The sequence below is a fragment of the Amblyomma americanum genome, chromosome 1 (genome assembly GCF_052857255.1).
Source record: "Amblyomma americanum isolate KBUSLIRL-KWMA chromosome 1, ASM5285725v1, whole genome shotgun sequence".
NCBI lineage: Eukaryota > Metazoa > Arthropoda > Arachnida > Ixodida > Ixodidae > Amblyomma > Amblyomma americanum.
Genome location: NC_135497.1, coordinates 160,167,917 through 160,191,922, shown reverse-complemented (window position 1 = coordinate 160,191,922; position 24,006 = coordinate 160,167,917). Strand labels below are relative to the sequence as shown.

At 50.1% G+C, this 24,006-nt stretch overlaps 1 protein-coding gene across 1 annotated transcript; it reads left to right on the top strand.

Moving 5' to 3' along the window:
• Positions 1–2,655: 2,655 nt before the first annotated feature.
• LOC144114058 (uncharacterized) lies at positions 2,656–21,955 on the top strand. The gene is made up of 9 exons (XM_077647515.1): positions 2,656–4,209; positions 4,696–4,947; positions 8,983–9,166; positions 9,924–10,181; positions 10,712–10,882; positions 15,120–15,266; positions 16,914–17,038; positions 17,253–18,524; positions 20,520–21,955. Exons 1-9 carry the CDS (start codon positions 2,656–2,658, stop codon positions 20,766–20,768), a joined length of 4,212 nt encoding a protein of 1,403 aa, XP_077503641.1. The 3' UTR covers positions 20,769–21,955.
• Positions 21,956–24,006: the final 2,051 nt, after the last annotated feature.

The following is a 24,006-nucleotide window of genomic DNA, read 5'->3' as shown; positions in this document are numbered from 1 at the left end:
AACTGTGAAAGTGTGTAACTGTAGATGCTTTGTAGCTGCCGGCGTTGGGTAAGTTGCACACGTGGGAATGGAGAGTTTGGATGCCTTCTTATTAACCTATGGTGCCCAACGTCGCGGGTTCGAACCGGTTTCAGCGGCCGCATTTCGATAAAGGGGAGATGTCACCGCATGTTAAAGAACCCTATTGCAGTCTAAATTATTCCGGAGCCCTCCATTACGGGGTCTCTTATACCCCATTAGTCTCTTCGAGACGTTAATCCTGAATGCCAAGTATCATAACCTAGGGTGCGAAGCACAGGCGGCTGCATCCATTGGCAGGGTGGAAATTTTAAATACCTTTTAGAGAGATCGTCGCGAGGAACTAGGGCGTTTCACTTTTCGGGAAGCGAAGGAATAGAACAAAAAAAAACTGGACGTTCAAAAAGTACAGCGTACTCCTTAAAGTTCTGCACGTCAAATTTAATCTTTTTTTCTTTATCGCCGCCAGCTTCCTCCTCTTCCTCGCGCGAGGACAGTATCTTTCGTACGCGCCCTAGACCCGGTAGTACCGCTCTGAAAGGATTTGTCACGCAAGACCTCTTCTGCTAAGTTAGGGGCAGATCGCGACGATGTCCGCGCATGTCTGGAATTTTCAGTCGTTAAATGCGTAGGCCGCGGCCGAGAGCGACTGATTCTGATCCCGACGGCCGGTCGTGCGCGTTCGCGGCGGCCGCCGCGATAAGCGGCCACCGCTGAGTTCTCTTCTTGTTTCGGCACAAGTTCGTCCTGGCAAAGTTTGGACAACGCCTGTTTGTCGATATTCTCTCCGCCTATGGTACCAACAAATGACAAAAGACGAGCAATACAGGAGTGATTTTTGCCTTGGATCAGAGGGCTACCGACAGGACGATTCTTTATGCAGGGTAAAGCCGACGACCATTTTTTTTTCTTATTGCCCCGGACCAACGGGAGAGAGAAAATAATGTTTACCCACATACTTTCCACTGACGCGACGCAAATTTGTGGTCGCAGGGGCTAAATACGAAGTATGTCCGAAACGTAATGTCAGTGAGTCGATTAAAGAAAAATTGATCAGATCGGTTCAACACATTGAAAGGTTTCAAAAAAGGCTCCTCCTGCGTTGATACATCACTTCCTGCGAGATTTCCTGGTATCGAAGGTGTCATGGTAGGACTCCTCCTGAATGTCCTTTTAATCTGCCAGGAAGCGGGTCACGAGGAACGTGGTGTGGGCTGGTACGATGTGATGGTGAAGTTTCAAAGTGCCCGCTATGCCAGGTCAGACACGATTAACCCTTCGTTTGAGTCTCTTGAGCACTTACACGGAGAATCTGACGTTGGCGGATCTGCCATGTGGTACGAACTCGTGGTGAACGAGACCCCTAATGTAAAAAAAAAGCATGATCCTGAACTTCTACTCGCTCATTCTGGCCTTCTTGGTGCGAGGGGATACCGAGGCGTGCCACTCGGCACTTCGCTGTTTCGTATGCTGCATGCTTTGGTGTCGTACAGGTATTCAGCACCCAAGACTCGTCACCAGTGATGACCTTTTCTAAAAAGTGGGGTCACTTTCATACAGGTCAAAAGCTCCTGGCACGTTTCAACTCGGCGCGATTTTTGGCCGTCCGTTAAACTTTGGCCACAACCTTCGCGCACACATTTCGCATCTGCAAATTATTCGTCTCAATCTCATGATTTTTTTTTTTTTGGGGGGGGGGGGAATGATTAAATTATAGGCCACTGAATGGACATTGAAACGATGGTCTCAGCTCAAAAGATCTGTCAAACGCGCCACATTCTGGTCGGAGAGGGTCGTTGATGGCCGTTCAGCGCGGGCTTCATCCACGGCCTTCTAAAAAGACCTTGTGCACCAATAGACTTGCGTTTCTGACACACTTATTAACAAAGAACATCTTTATCATGCGGAAAGTTTCCACTGCGCACTTGCAGAGTTTCATACAAAATTTGATTCCAATCCGATTTACCAACGGGCGCTGCATTACGGCTTGCACGGGAGATGAAAACGAGTTTCAGGAAAAGCCTGTACTTCATCTCCAGACCGGCGCACAGACTGCGCGACCGCGCCCGCGTAGGCTAACTTCCCCTCAACCATTCCCAACCGGTCCTAGCGCACTGTGACATATAGTTGCTCCCCGACATAATCACGGACATTATTTCCCGACAAAATAACCCTACAGTGTATGGCTAGCTCCTGCGACCGCAGTGTTCAGTCACGGCAGTGCAAATGTGCTCGAGTAGTTCTGTTGCACCAGCGAACTGTTGGTATTTTGCTTGAACTGCTTACCTCGCTTTAAAGAAGGGGTCGTTTACATGCTTAACCTATCGGGAACGCAAGGAATGGTACGTACTGTCAAGTTTTATTATGCTCAAAATAAATTTCCGAACATGATAAACAAGCGTCCGACTTGTAGCTCGGTTGTACAGAGTTTGTCCCCGCAGTAATCTCGAATTATATGCTATGGCTTTCGGCAGGTCAACACGTGTATAGTTGCCTGTTCGTTTGTCTCTCGCATTTCGGTCGTGAGTACACATAGCGGTATACTGAGCCGTTTCACTCTTTGTTAAAAGCGCGCGAGTGTATATGCCAAAGCCCTTTCCTCGCCGATTGAAATCCTCCTCTTTCAGGCTTTCCGAGATGGGGGACAGCCTCGATTTCCTCGCTGTGTGGAAAGAGCAAACCAGAGGGATCGACGACTATGTCTCGCTGCTACACAGATTTTTCACGACCATCGACATCCCCTTGCGCGCGCGCTTTCACATCAGCTCTGTCGCCCAACAGCCGGGTACCCACACGGAGGAAAGATATTACCAGGCCGTGTGCAAATACACGTTTCCCGACACAGGCAGCAGAGCTGTTCCCACGAGCGCGCTGCAGGCCGTAAGCGCAAGGGTAACTCAGCAGTGGTGCCTTCTGGGCAGAATGATGCCGTTCAGGGGCCATCTCCAGTGGCTGATCCCGGAGCGAGAGCATGGGTTTTGGTGCAGGTGGATGCCGCACGAAGCCGACATTCAGCTTGCATCTCTCTCTTTCGGCACCTTCGCTGGGCTCTGCCTTTTCGCCCAAAGCCACGTCTTTTATTCAAAACCTGGCGCCCCAGGGTACACCCTGAGTTGCGCTTTCAAGCACGACGAACGGCTATTGCAAGTGATGCTCAAGCTAGTCCACAAAAACAGCTGCAGTCATACTTGCAGCTCATACAAGTTGCAGATACCGTACCACAGCATTTTCCGAGTCGTTCTGAACGAGGCTGAAACCCACCACGACGCACTAGGCATCTACCTTCAACTCGTCACTGCCCCGCTGTTGTACCGAAGTGCGTACGACGTGAATGAGTGGGAAGCATCCACAGGAGATGGCGTATGGTACGACCGCGTTTTCCAACTGGGATGTCCTTGCTGGTGGGTGATGCGCAGCTACGACATTGGCGGGAGCTCAGTCGTCAAGCTGACTTTCCGGAACAAGCTGAAAGCGCGACAAGCGATAAGTCGCCTCAGTGCGCGCTGCAAGCCAGAGACCACTTTCCAGTACAGCCCCATGCTTACGAAGAAGGTTGGCGCCAAGCTGAGAGAGATCAAGATGCGATGCCACAGCAAGATTAAGCCGAATCTTTGCTTCCCAACGTGCTACGCCTTCAGCGCTGTCCTACAGCAAGGACACGACGGATTCGCTCAAATGGCTTTACTTGCTTGTGAAACACTGGAAGAGTTCGAAGAGCTGTTGATAAGGCTTCTCCACATTAGTGGTCCTGCCCTCGAGTTGGCTCTGTACGCCATTCGAAGCGCCATCGAAGAGCACGAGATTGTCGACATAATTTCATGCCTGCCGAAGCTGTTCGCAAAGTTCTGCACCCCAGCCGCCGCTCTCTCAAAGGCGCCCGCTGGTACTTGCCTGGTTCGACGCTGCATCGTCACTCCGTCGAAGGTCATTTTGCTTCCTCCGCAGATACACTGCCAGAACAGGATTCTTCGCAAGTTTGACCCGGAGTTCTCGCTGCGTGTGTCATTTCGCGACGACAACATGCAGAACTTGTCCTACTCGCTCATGTCCAGTCACTGTCGGCACATGGTCATCGAGCGGGTTGTCGCAAGGACGCTCCGCGATGGCCTGGTCGCCGGAAACAGGCGGTTCAGGCTCCTGGCCACTTCGTGCAGCCAGCTTCGAGACCATGGGGCCTGGCTTTACGCAACGGTGAGTTGGCAGTTCTCAATTCCCAGGTTTGTTACGATCGTGCCCTGGAAAGTGCTAAGGCGTGGATTGCACCGCTTCTTGCCGAAGGTGCCTTTAGGTGCCTTTGTGATAACAGTAGCGCAAGTGTAGTGTTCCATTGTCTTGTTCCTTGCAGTCGAGATAAGAAAAAGCAGCTTTTGACACCTTGCTCGTATCTGAGTGCGAGTGAGCAGCATCAGCGAATGGCGCTTCCGTTTAACAGCCAACTGTTTGTTCGCGCCTCGGCTGAGTGAGCCGAGGAAAACCATGCCCTACACGAGGCAGGTGAAGGCTATACTAGAAAGGATCATCAGTGAAAATGGACTGCCTTCAATGAGACGATGTTTTCGCAATAATGCGTTGGGGAATGTGTGCGACGCCTCTGCGTAACCGCAGCATGCGATCCAAAACTAATTTTACTAGTCTCTCGATTGTCTTACGGTCATTACGTTTCGCGCTTTTTCTTAGGACGCAAAGGGCTACTCGAGCGAGATGATTCGCCACTGGATGGGTGACTTCAGCGGCATTGCGAGCACTCCCAAAAAGATGGCACGCATGGGACAGTGTTTCTCCTCTACGGAAGAATCTGTACACGTTCCCCTGCTCAGCAACTCTGTGCGGGAAGTCCCCGACATCTTGGGAGGAAAGCATCCAGTCACTGCCGAACATTACATCTTCTCTGACGGCATCGGCATGATTTCGCCCGGGCTCCTCAAAGAGGTAAACCATATTTTTATAACGTCCACCACCGAACTATCGTAACGTCAAGGTGGTGAGCGAGGTTATTAGCTCAAATACCTGCTTAAACTGGTGCTCCTGATAAACTCCTAAATTGCTAAAAATTTGCGGTGGTTTAGCTCTGGTTAAACCTGGAGTGACGCGATAGCTACAGCTTGCCGGATGGAACTTGCTCAGTTGAATTGCAAAGTCAGTCTTTCGCCGCTGTGTTTCGTTGGGCGTTCCTTCATCCTCGTCCCACTTCACACGGCGCATGCGCACAGCTGTTGCAGCTCGGTTTCGCCGGCGCGCCGCGCCACCAGCAGCTGCAGCTGCTCCGCACACGTGGCTGGTCGCGTGACAAACCACGTGACGAGGCACGTAATCAGCCACGGTGCCGTGCCGCCGGCAGCTCCTCCACGCCACGTGACCAACCACGTGACGGCGTGGCGGCGCTGCCACGCTGAAGGTTCGAAATACTACCATAATGTAGCATGTGCAGTCAAGAAAGTAAAAAATTAAAACCCGCGCGCGCAACACTTTGCACACAACAGCTGGGGTGGGGCGCCCAGCTGTTATTGGTCTGAGGTAGTTCATGCGGAGCGTTCTGTCACTGCGCTTCCCTACCTGGCGCAAAACAGACGGGACGTCAAGCCCGTCTGTTCGAGAAATTCACAGAGGCTCACCAAGGTTCGCTCACGTGTGCGCGCACTACCCTGCGGCCACAATAGCGTCTTGAGCGAGTCTGGGAGTATGCCCTGCGCCGCGAGCATATCACGACGAGCGTCAGCGAACGCGGCACAGCGAAGGATCAGGTGCTCCAGTATCTCCACTACACCGCATCCATCACACACATCACTCGTCGCGAGTCCGTGACGCACCCATCGTTCCCCAGGCCACACGCAGCCGATGCGCGCGCGGAGGATCATTGCGCGTTGCGACCGCGAAAGAGCGCAGCAGCTGTTGATGCTGGCGATGCGCTCACCTCCGGCGATCCGTGGGTCAGGGTGCTGCCGTCGGAGATGGTCGTGGATGACCTCACGCACGTCCTCCAGCGCAAGGGGGAGATCACTTGGAGGTAGTTGGTGTGCGGCGGTCGCGAGTTCGTCGGCCTCCTCGTTGCCAGCGATGCCGCAGTGGCGGGGCACCCACTGTGCACGCACAACGCATCCTTTCTGCGCGAGGCACTCGATGCTTGCGCGAATGCCGCGCACTAGTGGGGTACCCCGGCCATTGCACTGCAGGCGGATGAGGGCGGTGCGGGAGTCGCATAGCAGAGCACTCCTGGGCGGCGGAGGGACGATGGAGAGCAGCAGGTCCAATCCCAGCTGGATCCCCATCAGCTCCGTCGTGGTGCAGGAGACCAGGAAGGTGGCGTGTCTGGCTGTGCAGACGCAGGGCGGGGATGGTAGCCGCCGCTGCGAGGGAGCGGCTGTCGCGGACCACTGAGCCGTCGGTGTACACGAGGAGATGGTCCTGAAGCTCCTCGTGTATGACGGCTTTGGCCAGCTGCTGCACAGCGCAGAGGGGTGTGCTCCGCTTTCCGGCGATGCCGACGATCTCTCGCTGTATCTCCGACGCAGCAGTCCAGGGCGGGCAGGGGCCGTAGGGGGGCGTCTTCTGTTAGGCGCTCATATTCCTGCAGCGCCGCACCCATTCGTGAGCGTGGGTACGTGCGCATCCGCTGCAGTAGCGAGCCACCGTCCGGTGCGCGATGGGGCCGGTCTATGTGATACAACGCCCTGCGCGCTGCTTGGAGCTGGAGCGGCAACGCTCCTGCCTTGGCCAGTGAGCCAAGGTGGTCGAAATTAACTCTTAGCACATTCCGCTACTGCCTGCCTGAAAGCACATTGGTGTTGCTATGGCGTGCAAGAATCGATCATCCTACACTTGTCGAAGGCTTCATTGATGCCGAAATTTTATTTTCGCGAACCTTACAGCTAGATCTTCAGGAAAAGTTCCATGCATAATGACGACCAGTAAACCAAACGCTAATTGTATTGGCGACTCAAACCATGCACAAATCCTTATAGACGAAAATTAAAGGAGTATAGACACCTAATATTGGTCGCATGTTTTCTTCTCTATAATGATGCGGAAGACGGTACTACGAATGAATCGCCACGTGATATTCATCTACAACTGCTAAATAATTTATAATCGAATTTATTCTGTCATTCTTTTTCGGTTTTAACAACCCAAATATAGTTGTGACGTCAAAGAGTGCTTTTGTTTCAAGTGAGGCATGAAAAAACGTCCATAAAATCGCTGCTTTATTGTTTTAACTTACAGCAGTGCTGAAGCCAGACTTCCTCACGAGCCGGAATGACAACGAATGAGGAAGCAGCGATTATATTGGTTTTTTTATGTCACGTAACCTGTAAGTACAAGTTGACGTCAGTCCTCATTCGGCTGTTGAAATCGAAACAGCACGAAAAAAATGTGGTTATAAATTATTTAGTGGTCGTAGAATATCTGGTGGTAATCCATGTATATTAATGCCTTACGCATCATTACAAACAAGAAAACGAGCACCCAAAATTTAGGTGTCTGTACTCCTTTCAGAAAGGTTCAACGAAAGTAGCATTTTTTTTTATGTGACGCTCCCGTTTGTCGGGGGTCGCTCACAAAGCAACCTAATTAGTTGCTATCTACGGGTCCTGCTGAAGCGAGGAGAATTGAGCCAACAAGGCCGTAACTCGGCAAAACATTATTTCTCTGCCTGAAGGAGAAACGGGGGGTCCGCTCACCGCTGGTTTTTAGAACTGGTCGTCGTCCGGCAGGTCGGGGCTTCACTCCGCTCATCTTGCGTGGGCGGGCCACGGCGGCCTCGGCTCTACCGTGGTCTGCCTCTCTTCCCGGCGGCTGGCTCTCCTGTGTCTTCCCGCCGCGACCAACGCGTCTCGCTGGAGATTCTCGGCTTCTCTTTCTCTCTCAGGGTCCTCCTCGCCCAACGGTGTTTTCGCCTTCGCTGCTCCTGCAGCCGGCCAAGAAGGCATGCCCAATTCTCAGAAACCACGCCCGTTACAACGGGAGGGCCGATGGCCTCGTTGGGATGTCTCGCGCGGATCAGGTGTCAATCGCAGGGCAGCGCTTTCCTGCAGCCAACGTCTCGCCTCCTCTGCTGGCAGCCCGTATGGTGCCAGGCTCCGACTTCCTTCGGCACTTCGAGCCGTTACGCCCTCTGCTCCTGGTAGGGAAGCGTGCCGCCACGCACGCACGCACAAACGTGATCGTCCGCCCGCTCCCGCGAGGCGGGGGGAGAACAACGGCACAACATACCGCAGGGAGTCCGTTGTGAGCATCGGCAGCGTCGGGCACCGCACTCGGCCTCCCGCCTTCTACCTGCAGCTTTCTGTGGCGGTCTGTCCGTAGCTCCCGCTTCTTTCTACACCAGCGCACTCGCAGGCATGTCGAGGTCTATAATTCTGCACACAGGTGCAATGTCGCTGGCACAAGTCGGCGGAGCGAGTTCTTGGAATCCTGATTGTGAGCAATATATAGTCCTCATGTATTCAGTCCTTCACATAATGCGCGTGCATGTTGCAAAGGGGGTGGGGGGTGGCGCCTTGCCGTCTGTGCCTCTCCTCGTTGCTGCGAACACAACTCATTCATGCAGCTTTAGTTACATGAGCTGCCCTTCCGAGTCATTCGTCGCTTTCGGGACATTCAAACGTTGCCTTGTGGCTAGGAACGGTCCCCCTGCCGTGTCTTTCACCTGGTTAAATTCTGGTGATTTCGCCTTTTCAGTGCTCGATCAGAAACCAGCTTCCGACCGCCCACTATTATAGGAAGCTGTGAAGCATTGCGGTTAATTTTCTGCCTAATATGATTTCATTTTTCTGTGAGGCTCCAGAAAGTAATGAGTCGCTCGCACTGCTGGGTTTACATGGGTATTTGCCGCGTAGGGTAACGGCAGGCTAATGCCTTCATGCATAGATTAATTCTCTCATGCGTGTGCCGCAAGATTGAGGTAGCTGCAGACACCTGCGACATCAACCCCCATGGTGCGGGCCGTGACTTGTCTTTCTCCAATAGGTGACCGATAAGATCGGCCTCACTGTCTCCCCGTCTGCCATCCAAATTCGCTACGCTGGCTACAAAGGCATGCTCTGCGTCAACCCACTGCTCAGCGGAAGGCAGATAGTCCTGAGGAAAAGCATGCGCAAGTTCAACTGCGTCAACTCGGAGTGCATTGAGGTCATCAAAATTTCAGCTCCGCGTAAGTGCACAACATGCCTTTTCTCCATATTTCATTCCACACGCGTCGCAATTTTAGTCGGGCGTAACGAAACTTCGTGCTTGAAGAAATGTTAATGGAGCGCACAGCGTATGCGACGCGCCTCAACAGGAGGTAATCTCAGGTCATGCATATACAGGTGTTCCCCAAAAGGAAATTATACAATAGCTGTATCTTGCCATCACTCGCTTGTGGTGCAGAAACATGGCGTCTAACGAAAATGGTTGAAATTAAGCTAAGCACAGCGAAACGCGGTACGCAGAGGAAAATGATACGTGCAACGTTAAAAGACGGGGATTGAGCAGAGCGGGACAAGAAATAAACGCGAGTTAATTCCTATTTCATGTCATGGAATGAGTAGGGCATGTAATGCGCGAAGGCAGCCTTTGGTCCCTTAGAATAACGACGTGGCTTAAGGCAGACGTTGCAGGTACACCTGACTCAGTCAGGTGGGCGGATGAGATTAGGAAGTATGCGGGGATAAGGTTACCGCAGGTCCCGCAGGACGTGGTTATTCGGGGTCAGCGGGTGAGGGCTGTGTCCTGTAGTGCACCTGTTGGGCTGATGTTTCTACAGTTCGGCAGGCGCGGCATGTTTTTTTTTTTCCTCGAGTCTGATGTAATCCAAAGCGCGTACACGCAACTTTAGATGTGCGCAAGCTACGTCAGGCTCGGTTGTCGTACGAGTCGCCCCATGCAGCGTACTCTGCAACCGTCCATCACGTGCCCCGTTCTGCCAGGTCCCGTGTTCCTGAACCGGCAGCTGATCACACTGCTCGAGCAGCTGGGCGTCCCCAGCCGGGTGTTCTTCTGCCTGCAGCAGCGCATGGTGACCCTGTTCACAGAGGCTCTGGTCAGCGACAGCGTCGCGCTGCAGGTTCTCGAGACGTACGTGGGCCCAGCGCTCCCTTTCGGCCAGCTGCTGCGCCACGGCTTCTCGCTCACGCGGGACCCCTTCGTGCGCTCCATCCTGTTTGCTGTCTACAGGACATCCATGGGTGAGCCAGACCTTCCTGCCGACGCCGCCCCTCCAACAGTGCGGCCTTCGGCAGCGATAGTTCCAAGAATCGCAGTAGCTAGCTGCGAATGATTTGACGCGCTAGCAGTTGTACAGCACTCGCGCTGTTTTCAAACGCATCGGGCGCTACGCCGATTTTACCGGAAAAACTGCGTAGAAACTGTGCAGTATGAAGTACGCCGCCGCGGTGGCTCAGTGGTTATGGCGCTCGGCTGCTGACTTGAAAGACGCGGGTTCGATCCCGGCCGCGGCGGTCGAATTTCTATGGAGGCGAAATTCTAGAGACCCGTGTACTGTGCGATGTCAGTGCACGTTAAAGCACCCCGGCAGATCTAAGTTTCGGAGCCCTTTACTACGACGTTCCTCGTAGCCTGAGTCGCTTTGGGGCGTTAAACCCCCCATAAACCTATGCAGTATTTGTACGAAGTAATGAATTCGCGTATATAGCAGTTCTGGAGTCGATACGTAAAATATTTTTAATGTACGCTTCATTTTTTTTCTTTATTCCAGAGTCTCTCCTGTCCAAGACTCGCATCGCTGTACCGCGCAACTTGGGTCGAAACATGTTCGGTGTGCTCGATGAGACCGGGACGCTGAAGTACGGCCAGGTGTTCGTGCAGTTCACTTCACTTGGTTCGTCCACCCGACAGCAAAATGGCCCGCCGGTATTCATCCTGTCAGGTACCCGTCGCGGTGGCTGTGGCTACACCATTCTGCTGCGCACGAGTGCGCTAGCTGGGACCGCGTTTAAATGTGGGCGACGTGCAATGATACCAAATGTGCAAAAATACTGCAAAATACCGTGGGATTGGAGCTCCCAGGTTCCAGATTAGCTATATTGTGCCCAATGTCGCGGCTTCGAATCCTGCTTCAGACTTTTCGCTCTATTTATCAGAACTAGAGCTCTGGACTACTTAAATAAATATAAGAAAATAAGAAACAAACTAGGACATGACATTAAAAAAGCGCGCCATTCCTACTACGAAAACACGTTTGCAGGTGTCATCAACATGGCAAACCGCAAAAATGTGGCAAAAATGGCAAAAATTTGGCAAACCGCAAACCATCTCATGTCAAATACTCAGAAGAAAGAACTCAAGGAATTGAATATTGAAGGCACAACTTATACGGGAACCTCGCTAGCAAATAAATTCAACAAACACTTCCTAAACGCAGGAGCATTTAATACGAACAACGCGGATAGCTCTAACCTTGACTGCAAATCATATATGGGTTCGGCTGTTGCGGGTTCAATCTATTTGACTCCTACTACAGAGGCAGAAATATTTACGCTACTAAAAAAGCTAAATAACAGTAGTGCTTGCGGAGTGGATAACTTGAAAGCGCAACCAATAAAATCAGTTGCACATCTATTAAGCCGCCCTTTGTCGCATATATGCAATTTGATCCTAAGTTCGGCTGTCTTTCCTGATAAACTGAAAATCGCAAGAGTATCCGTTGTTCATAAAGGAGGTGATAAATGTAGCCTTAATAACTACAGACCTATCTCTGTCTTGCCAATCTTTTCTAAAATAATAGAACAAGTTATAAATACACGCCTTCTAAACTACTTCCAGCAAAACGACGTCATAGTAGAACAACAGTATGGGTTCCAAAAATGTAAGTCAACGGAGACGGCCCTTCTATATATTAAAGATCAAATAATAGATAACTTTGAGCATAAATTGTACACAGTAGGTTTGTTTCTTGATTTCAAAAAAGCATTCGACTCTATCAAACATGAAATCTTACTGCAAAAGTTACCCAACTACGGAATTAGAGGCGTTGCTCTCGACTTAATTAAGAGTTACCTGTCAAACAGATTTCAGTACACAGCGGTAGGCAAAGCGCAGTCAGATATTTGTGTTATCGCATATGGGATACCACAAGGGTCTATACTTGGTCCATTATTGTTTCTGTTATATATCAATGATATTGTAAATATTCCACTAACCCCGCAAATTATCCTGTATGCTGATGACACTAACGCCTTTTTTTCTGGTGCGAATATTGTAGATATTGAGAGGCAGGCGAATGTCTGGCTGTGTAACCTATCGGTATGGCTCGACGTAAATAAACTAGCCCTAAACACGAACAAAACAAAATATATTGTATTTCGACCAAAAAATAAATGTATGTCAGACATTCTTCTGCGCTTCGGCAATGAACAAATCGAACGCGTTGCATCGCATAAATTTCTAGGTGTAATCTTTCAGGAACACCTAAACTGGTCTGCACATGTCGCAAAAGTTCGAACAGATATCTCAAGAACGATTGGGCTCACCTATAAACTAATGGATTTGCTACCACTATGGTTAAAAAAGCAATTGTATTATGCTCTAATACACTCCCGTCTGCACTACTGTCTTCTTGTATGGGGTACGACCACAAAAACAAATTTAGAAAACCTACATGTACTACAAAAACATTTTCTGCGCCAAATAGAAAATGTCCCACGCCGAACTCATACAGCACCGTTATTCCAAAAACACTGAATCCTGACTATCACAAACATCCTATGTAAAAAACTAGCAGTAGCTATATACACTCAAATCAAACAGAATGCATCATCGTTCACAGAGAAATATCTTCATAAAGAACACATGTACAATCTCCGGCATACCATTTATAACAGAGACAGGATTCGTACAAACTACGGAACACAAAAGTTAACATATCAGATTCCTGACTTCTTGAATAAGCACGCCATGGTTATGAATATTATTACTGACAGTTCTTCAGCTCTAGCCTTTAACAGAAACATTAACCCATTTTTTTTAGCACACAATTTTGACTATTTCCTTTTTTTTCTGGGTTCCAAGTAGACACCAGATGGTTTTTTTGTTGTGAATGTTTTATTGTTCCCGCTTGTTTATTTTCTCTGCCTATTACTGCATGCGATTTATATTGGCTGTTTCTTTCCTCGCAGTATGACTTAGCCCTGTATGCTATGCTGTATTAATGTGTTCCTTTTATGTTGATCGAAACTTTGTTCAACGATGTGACTGTACCTGCTGTTGAGTGATGTGTTTGGGAAGGGGGGAAGGGAGCCGACACTGAGTCAGGCATTAATTTGCCTTTATGTCTGCCTCCTAGGCACCTATTACTGCTGCCTGAATAAATGACTTTGACTTTGACTTTGACACTGTATTTCGATGGAGGAGAGATTTCTCCGCACTTTCAGGACCCCCGAGTGGTCGAAATTAATCCGGAGCCCCCCACACTACATAGTATTCCGTAGCGCGTGCGCACCTTCGAAACGTTAGTCTTCCCGCTATGCCATTATCTCGGGTGTCTTCTGACGTCGGGTTTCCTTGAAAGGTGTTGTGAACTTCAGTTATAATAGATATTCCTTAAACCTCCTAACTGTTTGCTTAGTTATACGCATATTCCTAACACCCACTACGCCCGCGCTCATCGGATTTTGGGTCTCATATTGCGCGACATCAAAAGGAGCTCATTCTGCTGAAAACCTGGCGTCGGCCGACGTCCTTCATCAGTCGGGAAAAAATCCCAAAAGTCTTAAATAAAAAAACAAACTAGCCGGCACTGGGGCTCGCACCCAGACCCTTTGATTTCTAGGTGGGCACGCAGCGCGTAGTGCACGAATTGTCATTAGTTCAAGTGTGTTAGGGGGACACCTAGTGAACGCGTTGTGGTGTGTGACATAGTAACGCAGTGAAACAAATGGTACGTATGGGTATGTAGTGGTGTAGCATGTGTTGCAGTGTAGCCCATATAATGATTAGTGACTTGTCATCGATAACTGTGGTTGGTAATTGGTATTGTAATCAATGAACGTCATCGGTAATGCGATTGTAGCTTGGTAATCGGTGAGAAATGAGAAATAAAAAGTATAGAAAGGAGAGTAGACGGCGATAGCCCTTCGTTTTTTAAGGCGAAGCTTAGCCGTCCTCCTAATGTGTTCAAGCACCCCTCCTTAGCCAGACCTCCCGGGAAAACTAGAGAAGGTTGAGGCCGAAACACTTCTGCGCGTTTTCCAAAGAGCCCTCACACCGTACGTTTAACAAAGCCGTCCTCATTCCATTGCCGCACCATCCTGAAGCCTATCCTGTGAATTTTCTTCTGGCCTTATCTTGAGAAGCGGTCCTCCTCACTTCAATTCGGTGCTCACGTTTTTAATCTATGCTCCTGTGGCAAAACTGGTGTTATGAACTCGCACATGGCGACTGAAATGTATTCGCTGCGCCTCGTGCGTACTTTTCACATACGTCAGGCCTTATATCCGGGAAGCTGATCTCAGGTTGTGCCCACTGACATGCTTGCAAAAGCACTTGGAGAAACGACCACCACTGCACGTTTCCTTGACGCTACTTCTTGCATGCAGGACAATGCGGTATATCGCAGGCTTGGTACGCCGCTTCACGCAGAGGCTGCCGCCTTGCGGTGCCACTGCTTGTCACTCTACTTTTATCTGGTTGCTAGGGGATGCCCGGTACCCGTGCTGTTTTTAACGCCCTTTTTTCTAGCCCTCCATGCCTCTTGCTGCCATGCGAGTGTTTCGCTGGCGAACGATGCAGCAGTGCCACTCTGTGCAGGTGGCGTGTGTGCTGTGCCACTGCATTGTGAGCATCGCAAGGAAATTTTCTCCAGGATGATTTTTCTTTCACGCACGCATACGCTCGTGGTGCCTGTAATCCGTCGTCATTAAGTTCAAATCATGGGCTCAGGGACCACACTATACGAATGATGAATGTCGCACAGTGTAGAAGTATGTTCCCAAGTTTTTCAGGCAGCACACGTGTTGACGTTACTCTTCAAAAAATAAAACGAAAGCTACGACTTTGATGTGAACTTTATACATATGCGCCACTTCTTTATGCAGTGTTTCACCTCCATTCGCTTGCAGACAACCGTTGCGGTGCAGTTTCGACGAAGCGTGCCTGCTTTTTTACAGGAACCGTGCTCGTGACAAAGTGCCCCTGTCTGCACCCCGGCGACGTGAGGAAATTCACCGCAGTGAATGTCCCGGCCTTGCATCACATCAAAGACTGCGTCGTGTTCCCGGCAAATGGTTTCAGGCCACACTCCGACGAAATGGCAGGCAAGCATGCAGCGAACCGCTTTTCTGCGCAAGCCGGTGCGCTTTCTCTGGTCGCCTTTAGTACGGCCGCGCCCTCTCCGTACGCGTGCAGTGCATGGTCAAGGCTTACTCGGTCACCCGTGATTGACTTTAAGAGCCGCCACTACGGTTTCAGTGCTCTCAGCTGCGCCCATTGACCCTAGTCGGCGTCGCTTCAGACGAGCTCTGACGGTAGAACGCGCTGCAGCAGGACACTAAAGCGGCGAGCGCATTTCTTCAAGCCACGTACCGACGGCCGCACTCAAGAAGCGCGCAATTTGAACAGGTTTATTTCATTCTGTAGGGGGCTAGTACTGCTGCCGTTCACTTGTACTGCCATTTCATTTTACAGCCTGTGTATGCGCAACCTTCCGGCGCTGCTGTCGACACGGCAAACTACCTGGAACACAGCTTAATTAGCCAGAGGGGCAAGCGGTTTCTGGCGCGCACCCGTAGTGCATTTCCGCGCTGTCTGCCTGCGCTTATAGCCACGAGCTTCCACACTCTGTCGAAGCCACACGTGGCGCGCGCGTCAGCCAACTGGGCTACGTCGACAGCACTTTGGCAAGAAATGTGATCAGCCAAACGCGCGCCTCTAATCGTTCAGAACGTGGTCACTCGTTTTTCGCCGCCCAATTGGCTGACCGCAGCTTTTTTTTTTTTTTTACGTGCGCGGCGGAACAATTTCAGCGCCACCTGGGCACTGCGGACTGCCTATACTCCAATTCTGCGTAGCGAAGTGTGCGGAAGCTGGCAGGTATATTCGGTCAAGAGTACCTCCGCTAGGTCTAATGTCCTACAAAAAAAGTAAAGTAATTCTACAGAAAAGTATGTGGCTGTGTTTACTGTGCGGGTATCGCATACATCGTTACCATGCGTTTTACTTTCCTAAACAAGCGCGCTGTGACGCCTAGGGCTTGCCCTGTGCTGGAGACCAGAAGTACCGAAAACTTGTAACCCTGTAATCAGTCACGTATGCAGGTAGCTCCAGTATGAATGCAAGCAGTCGGTTTGTCAACGAGAAAAAGTTCTGCTTCTGCACTGCGAGTAATGCATCGGGAATCACATTTCAATGCGCATTACCCGCACTTCTCGCCATATTTCTCAAAACGATGTCTGTAATCGCCAGCAAACTAGAAGGCTTTCTGCTACACCAGCGAGGGGTGTGGTCGTTCTGGATTGTCAATACTAATTATATGAGAGTGAACTACTTCGATATCTGAGCGTGTAAAAACTCAATCGCAGTGCAATGCTTTCCTCGGTAAATGAGCTCCTTGCGTTGCCGCACTTTGAGCATTTTGCGTTGCTGGCTTGTATACAAAGTTCCGAGCCTTCGTTACAGTTTTTTTGTTGCCTGACCCATACATCGACTGGCCATCAGTATCGCCCTACAGCTTCCAGCTATGTCATCTCCCGCAGATAAAAAAAGGCACGGCAGAGCCATATTCAGTCGCTTGTTCCAGTCTCTCTTCCGAGCTCGTCACTGGGCTCCGGAGCACAGGCTCTTGGTAATAAGAGGAGGGAATATGGGGAAACGCCCATGATGAAGAGAATTGAAATAATGAAGCCACCAACTCCATTTCGATAGCTAGTGTCGCTGCGTACATATTAAATACCATCTTTTTGCAGGTTCCGACTTGGATGGAGACGAGTACATTGTCATTTGGGACAGGAATCTGTTCTTTCCGGGACACAACCAAGAGCCCATGATTTACGGACAAAAGGTTCAACAGCAGCGTTCTGAACTGAGTCTGGTAATTACGAAAAAGATGGCTCTTATTTTGCTATTGGAGTCAAACAAAATGCACCGAAGCCAACTACGACTGCTTCCTACGAAATGTAATATTAATTTACATGCAAGCTGCAGGGGGTGGATGCTAACATTTACTTCTTCCGGTTCTACTCATTACTCCGTTCCAGCGGCTGAAATTGGGTATTGATACCAACTTTATCTTGTACTCCTTCCAGGTAGATGGCATGGCGAAATTCATATCGGACTTCATCAAGAACGACAACGTTGGCGTGATGTCCAACGCGCACCTAGCAATGGCAGACAAGCTTAAGGACGGCGTGTTTTCGAAACAGTGTCTCTCCATAGCGGCCAAAATCTCCACCTGCCTAGACTTTGCGAAGACCGGGGTGGCCGCCGTGTTGGAGAAACACGAAAGGCCCCGAGAATACCCGGACTTCATGGCAAAGGGATGTCACAAGAACACTTATCGTTCAAACCGCGTTCTTGGCCACCTCTACAGATTCCAAAGGTTCTTGGAATCTGTAGTTAGCACCAGCTTCAACAGCCAACTAGTCGACGGCAGAAGCAACATAAAGCTGCTCGAATTCCACGGCTGGATGAGCTACAGGAGCGTTGTGGAGGAATTGCGAGCGGCGTACGAGTCCGATATGGACCGCATACTGAAGCAGTACGGCATCAAGACTGAAGCAGAAGTTGTGTCCGGCTTCATCAACGACACCTCCAGCTTCAACAAGAGCAACTACGAAAAGAGCAACGTGGAAGTTCTCGTCACTAAGCAGTACCGTGCCATAGCGGATTCGACAAGGAAGAGATTTTTCAAAAAAGTTGAAGAGGCGTGTTACCTGGAAAGCGCTTTCTCTACCGAGGAGCAAACGACGATTCTGCTAAGAATGGCGTCCGCATGCTTCATGGTGACGTACTCTAATGCACAAAAGACCTGCTCCAGCTTTCCCTGGATATTTTCGGAGCTCATTCTCTTGGTTATGGCGAGTGCGTCTCGACGCGAGATGCCATACCGGCAAGGCAACCTTCTGATCGCCTGCCTGGACAGTCAGCTGCCTCCTGCTTCATCACAGCTGTCTGCCAAAAGCATCGCCCTTGAAGTGGTGCTAAAATGGGCTGTAAAGGAAGACTTGCTGCTTCAGGACGCAGGTGTTCGCTGCGCCCGCATCTGTAGACATTGTTTGGAGACTCTCTTCATCAACTCAGCAAGAGCTGAAGACGCTATAGCTAATGGCGAAGGGGCACCCTCTCCTGGCTGTTACGTGACATCCTTTTTCCGTTACGTCGGCAGTACGTCTGTCGTCTTCCCCAAATGCGACTCCTGCAGCTGGTCATCTCAAACACACACGCTCACAATGGCCGCGCTCAGAACCTACAGCCTGCTAGCTATCTTCTGCGATCTGTGCCATCTGGGCCTCCCTTGCGACGCCAGACTGCATGAGCCTGTGCAGGAGATTCAGGAAGGCAACGACGTGCGCATCAAGGTGAGCCCTCTCTACCCCGTTGTTTTTTATTTACTGGTGCATCTTGCATTGAGCATTGTATATTTTGAGTGCAGAACTCATAAAATTGCGTTCACGGTTGTCGCCACTGTCCCAAAGTGGGGCATTGGAGTTTCATACTACATACATTACACGTTGCACTAAGGCTATACCTATACTTGGGTTAGGGCTTGTGTTTATACTTGGTTTTTCTTAAGGCAAAAGTCCACGTCAAGAGTTGCAGCTTTTAAATTGACGGCGCGTTTCTTGTGTGGCCTCTTGCAACTTTCCTCATGCAGTCACTTTCACTTGGGTTCAGTTCGGCCAAAGCCCAACTTCATATTTCCCACACAGCTATTCTCTTTAACACAATGGAATCCTTCACATCTTGCATGCCAGGTATATATATTTGCATTCAAAATCGGCACGAACTTCAAAATCTCAATACAGAAGTCACTTGCTCTTTCGAAGTTCAGGAACAATATTACGAAGTTCAGAAGAGCAAGGTTCCGGGCTAGTTGGTAATGCATTTTAGGGGAGAAACAGCGCAATAAAACACGGACACACGAAGAACGGACACACACGAGCGAAAAAAAAAACAATATTACGCCCACTGCAAGCGTGGAACGTATGCAGCATCCTGTCTAGCATTTTTGGACAAAACTTTTGAATATTGCGAAATTACGAGGTACTGTCATTACCAAACTGAAGGTAATGGTCCATTCTTCCGATACGTACAAAATCTTTCAAGCAATCTTTTCCATATCGCTCGCATGGAGAAGTTAAGACTACCATAGAAAACTAATTGTGGAGGCTTTTGACGATCGCAAAAACGTTAATAGCAAAAAAAAATGCGCGCCTGTGGATGAAATTTGCGAATATAGGGATTGTTGTAAAATTTCATTACAATATATGAAAATTATATTCATAAGCTGTTTCACAAGTCAACACTCATACCGAACAATTCTGGACAAAAGTTGCTGAACGCGAAACGATAAAGTTTCCATTTCTAACCTCTGTCAAGGTGAATAGAGTGTTCAGTGTTCTAGCCCGTGCATGGTCTGACAATAACGGCATGCCCTTTTCTCTTTCCTTCACGTCCTCATCTTACCTTTTTCTGACCGTCAACTTCATGAGGCTCCGAGAGCGACGTGGGTAAGCAGCCCGGTACGCAACAATTTACGATTAATGCTATAAGTTGCATGCATATACAGCGGTGATCTACGCCTCGATTTAGATCACCATTGCGAGCATCTCCTCGCCAGCAAAAGAGAATGCGGTGTGCTATTAAACTTCCTGTCCTCATTCGAAATTTCCCTACCTCTGGCCCGCTAGCCACAGGTTGCCCAACACTGTCTCACGTACGCCGTCCTTACTTTTTAGAGCGAAAGCTCTACTCTTCCCGCGCAAAGCTGAAGCTCATATGGCTGTGAAATTTGACCTCAAAACCAGGAGTGGTGGCTTGGCTCTGACGTCATGCCACGTGACTCGCCACATCTGCGCGCGTTGAGCCAACAGCGTTCGCTAGCCTCGAAACTAATCCCGTGACTCGCTGCGCCTCTCCACAGCTGCGTATGCGGAGCCGCAAAATCGCGTGACGCACCATTCGCTACATAAAACCGTGTGATGAGTGTTTACCTTTGTGTGCTTACCTTGACGGTGCTTTCGCTCGTCCAACTAGGTTCAGCCCCGTTGAACCACAGCGATTTTTTTCAATCCTAACATGAAGCCAAAATTTTTCGCTATCATCTGAGGCCGGTCCTTCAGTTACGTAGTGCTCTTAGCTGGGCACATGTTGCAGCATTGAGTAGCGCCGAGGGCTCCTAGATTCTCGGGAGGCCCGTACCCAGTTGGCAGCATATATCCTGCGTGGTCATGTCCCCTCAAGTAATCCGTTGCCGATAGCACACACCGCTACCCAACACCACGATAGTGCGTCCTTCCCTTTCTTCCATCCGCGGCGGTTGGTGCATCATGAGACTGCCCGTTGCGCTGCAGGTGACCAGTCCGGGCTTCCGGGACATGTTGCTGCACGGCCAGGACGAGGTGGTCAGTCTGCTGGCAGTCTGGTCTGGCGTGCACGAGGTTCGCATTCGGCGCGGCGCGGACCGCGGGGGCGGCCGCGACATCGTCGTGTCCTCGGTGGGCCGCGACTGGCAGCGCTGGTTCCTCGAGGAGCTCCTGCTCCAGCCCTGGCTCGCCACCGCCGTCGAGAAGCGCAGCCTCGAGCAGTTCATTCGCGGCTGAGTTGCCCTTCTCAGAGCCTGCTGCCTTGGCGCGTCGCTGGTGCGGGGCCAGACTTTAGTTTTTCATTAAACATTCACTTAACACTTTTAACCTTTGACAGGCTAAGCGACCAATTTTGCTATTTTTTAGCTCTTTTTAATATAAGGAAACGTTGGGAGTGGAAGGGGGAGCACTTTCGGGCAAATAACCTTGACGATGGCCTCGCTGCAGTTCTTGCTTGTGCGTTTCTGTATTTTTTGTTTGTTTTCCTTTCGTAGCACAAACTGTGCTCTTGTCTATTTAGCCGGTATCAGCCTACCGATGAGCACAATTTTTCGAAACCCGGCTGCCGCGCGAAAAAAATCGTTCTTTTCTTTTTTTTTTTGCGGCATGGGCTCAGCTTGAAGTAGTCTTGGTATCGTCTGCATGCACCAGTGCTGATTGAACCTCTGATTTCTTTGAATCATGCCTGGCGGCTGTATTCTTCACGGCAGGCGTGTTCCGAAAGTCTGTGCGCACACTTGTACTTTTCTATCTTAATGGTTTCACTTCTGTTCCACGTTAGGGCAAGCACGTTACAACCGCGACTAAAGCTAATCGATGCGTGTCTCTTGGTTACAGATACTGATCGTTTCGTGCTGGTTTCGTGCAACTAGTTTTTTTTTACTTCAGTATGTAATCATCAGTACGTAGCCCAGTTACGTTCGCTGCAGGACAAAGGCAGGGGCCCACCAATGGTGCGCCGACCGTGAAATCATGCACAGACCTTTTCCACTCGCATGGCATTTGAACAGCGGCAACCGCGTGCGCTAGTCTTGTGCCTCAAGCCTGCATTCTACGTGCTTGTTTCTCCCCAAGTCCACCACTGGTACCAGCCGTTCGGCTGTTCAACACGATGGCGAGACGGGCGAGTTGGTGTGGTGATACGTAATTCTGGGAAAATACCGCAAAAGACGAGAACAACAAGGTCATGTTGTTTTCTTTTCTTGTTGTCCTCGTCTTTAGCGCTATTTTCCTAGTAGTTGGGTTGTTCTTCAATAGGCACACACCTGCTAATCACTGACCTCACCACTGCAACCCGATCTGCATTACTCCAGACCACGCTTCCATTCCTGTCGTCTCCAGAGCGACTGTAATAAAACAGCGGTTCTCTGTTTGCATTGCATCTCGTGCCCACGTGCATTTCTTCCTCCGAGCCAGAACTACCGTATCGGCTCCCGGTTGTTCTCCCTTTTCCTGCGGCTCTCCTGTGTCTCGTCGGTTCGTGCGCCTTCCCCATTCTGACCCGGGGGCCAGCAACTACTGTTTCAGTGTGCTGCAGTTTCAGTTAAGATTTCTCCGGCACAAAATCCCAGCACAGTGGCCGCCACCACGATGCGGATTTCGGAAACCGGATGGTTGTGCACGGGGAAAATAAAACTCTAACACAGACTAAGATAGTACATGACTCTCGCAGGCTTTCCAATCAGTAATGAGCGAAACCGTGCGGAACGTACGACAGTAACGCTACACACGGGTCATTTGCCCTTCCGTGTTTACCCACGAAACGGACGAAGCTGAGTGCAACACATCCATAACATAATTCCCACAGGTTGCGCGCAAAAGCACCGGTATTTTATCGAAGCTACATTCCTCGGTTCGTTCTTGCTATTCAAGGTTCACGAGGATTACATGGATAACCTGCCTATGTTGAGTGCATAACTTACGATTTTAACGACTCGGGCGGCTTCGCTGGAGCGGAATCGTAAACGAAAAATGTGAAGTGAGCGAAAACCGGGCGTGCATCGCCGGAGGAATCGTACTCCATCGTTTGTGCAGTGCCGACACTTGGCGGTGCAGTACTCTCTGCATGCGCTCAACCGGTGGCAGCGATGCTCTTCGAGCGGACGACTCTGCATGCAGGGCGTGGAAGCACAACGTTCAATATTGCTCACAATTTCCCGTCGCAGCAATCAAAATGAAATCACTATCCTCGTAGAGAAAAAGTCCAGTACCTGCCTTCAAACTTGCTGGGCACCTATCAGCATCATCATCAGCGCGACTATGCAGCCGCAGTGCCTCAGTTGTAATGGCGCTCGACTGCTGACCCGAAAGACGCTGGTTCGATCCTGGCCACGGTGGTCGAATTTCGATGGAGGCGGAATTCTAGATGTGAGACAGCTACTGCGTCATTTCCTTTCCCCAAAAACAAATTTTCCAAATTCTAGAGGCCCGTGTACTGTGAGATGTCAGCGCACGTTAAATAACCCCAGGTAGTCGAAATTTCCGCAGCCCTTCACTACAGTGCCCCTCATAGCCTGAGTCACATTAAAACGTTAACCCCCATAAACCAACGTGAATATATGTACGCCCACTGCAGGACAGAGGCCTCTCCCGTGTCTCTCCCATTAACCCTGTCCTTTGCAAGCTGCGCCCACCGTATGCCCGCAAACTTCTTAATCTCGTCCGCCCACCAATCTTTCTGCCGCCCCCTCCTACGCTTTCCTTCTCTTGGAATCGACTCCGTTATTTTTAAAGACCATTCCGCTTCATTACCCATTCATACCAACCAGGCCTAGTGTAGTCGGCTAATAGAAGGCAGTCCGAAATCCGGTTAACGCTTTCGCTGGCTATTAAAGTTAAGAGATGGATGATAAGATTACATTTCCTCCGGTATATAGACTCCCTACCAGCTATATCACTGCCGATATCGCAAGCTTTGAAATGACGGTTCTGTCTCGTCCAGGGACGTCTACCATTCACGCTGATATTTTCTTGTTCTACGCGCAAATAATTCCTCTCGCCGAGTGGTCCGTGCGCTTAAAGAACTCGGCTTTATCGAAATTCAGACTGCACCCGCCATTTCTGTGATGCGTTGCAATGAAGCACTCTAGACCTGTGCCAATTGAGCTAACTGCGAACGGCATCCCTCTTCGCATTATTGCATCCGTACTAAATGTTTTTCGGCCAAGTCCCCCCTCCCACTGCTGTTATAGTCACGTGGAAAGATTCAGGCTGAACTGAGGCAAACGAGAGCGTAAGATGCCGGCCACAGAAATCAGATTGCAGTTATTCGGTAAAATATACTCGATAAAAATTCCATAAACGGCTCACTTTCTGTGTATTTGGAGCACATTGTTAATTCTGTAGCAGAGTGCGCCGAGGTCTTGGGTAATCAGTGGAATCATATGATCCGAGAAGTGGTCGAGGTTTTGTGCACGAAGTCTCCACGAGACTGAGCTGTCATTGATACAAGCGTGCGACACCGGCAGGGACATGG

Bases quoted from the DNA above. Each gene is read 5' to 3' on its own strand.
- LOC144114058 (XM_077647515.1), top strand. From the start codon at position 2,656: ATGGGGGACAGCCTCGATTTCCTCGCTGTGTGGAAAGAGCAAACCAGA. The intron at 4,210-4,695 runs GTGAGTTGGCAG...GCTTTTTCTTAG, and splicing joins GGGCCTGGCTTTACGCAACG to GACGCAAAGGGCTACTCGAG. The intron at 9,167-9,923 runs GTAAGTGCACAA...CCGTTCTGCCAG, and splicing joins CATCAAAATTTCAGCTCCGC to GTCCCGTGTTCCTGAACCGG.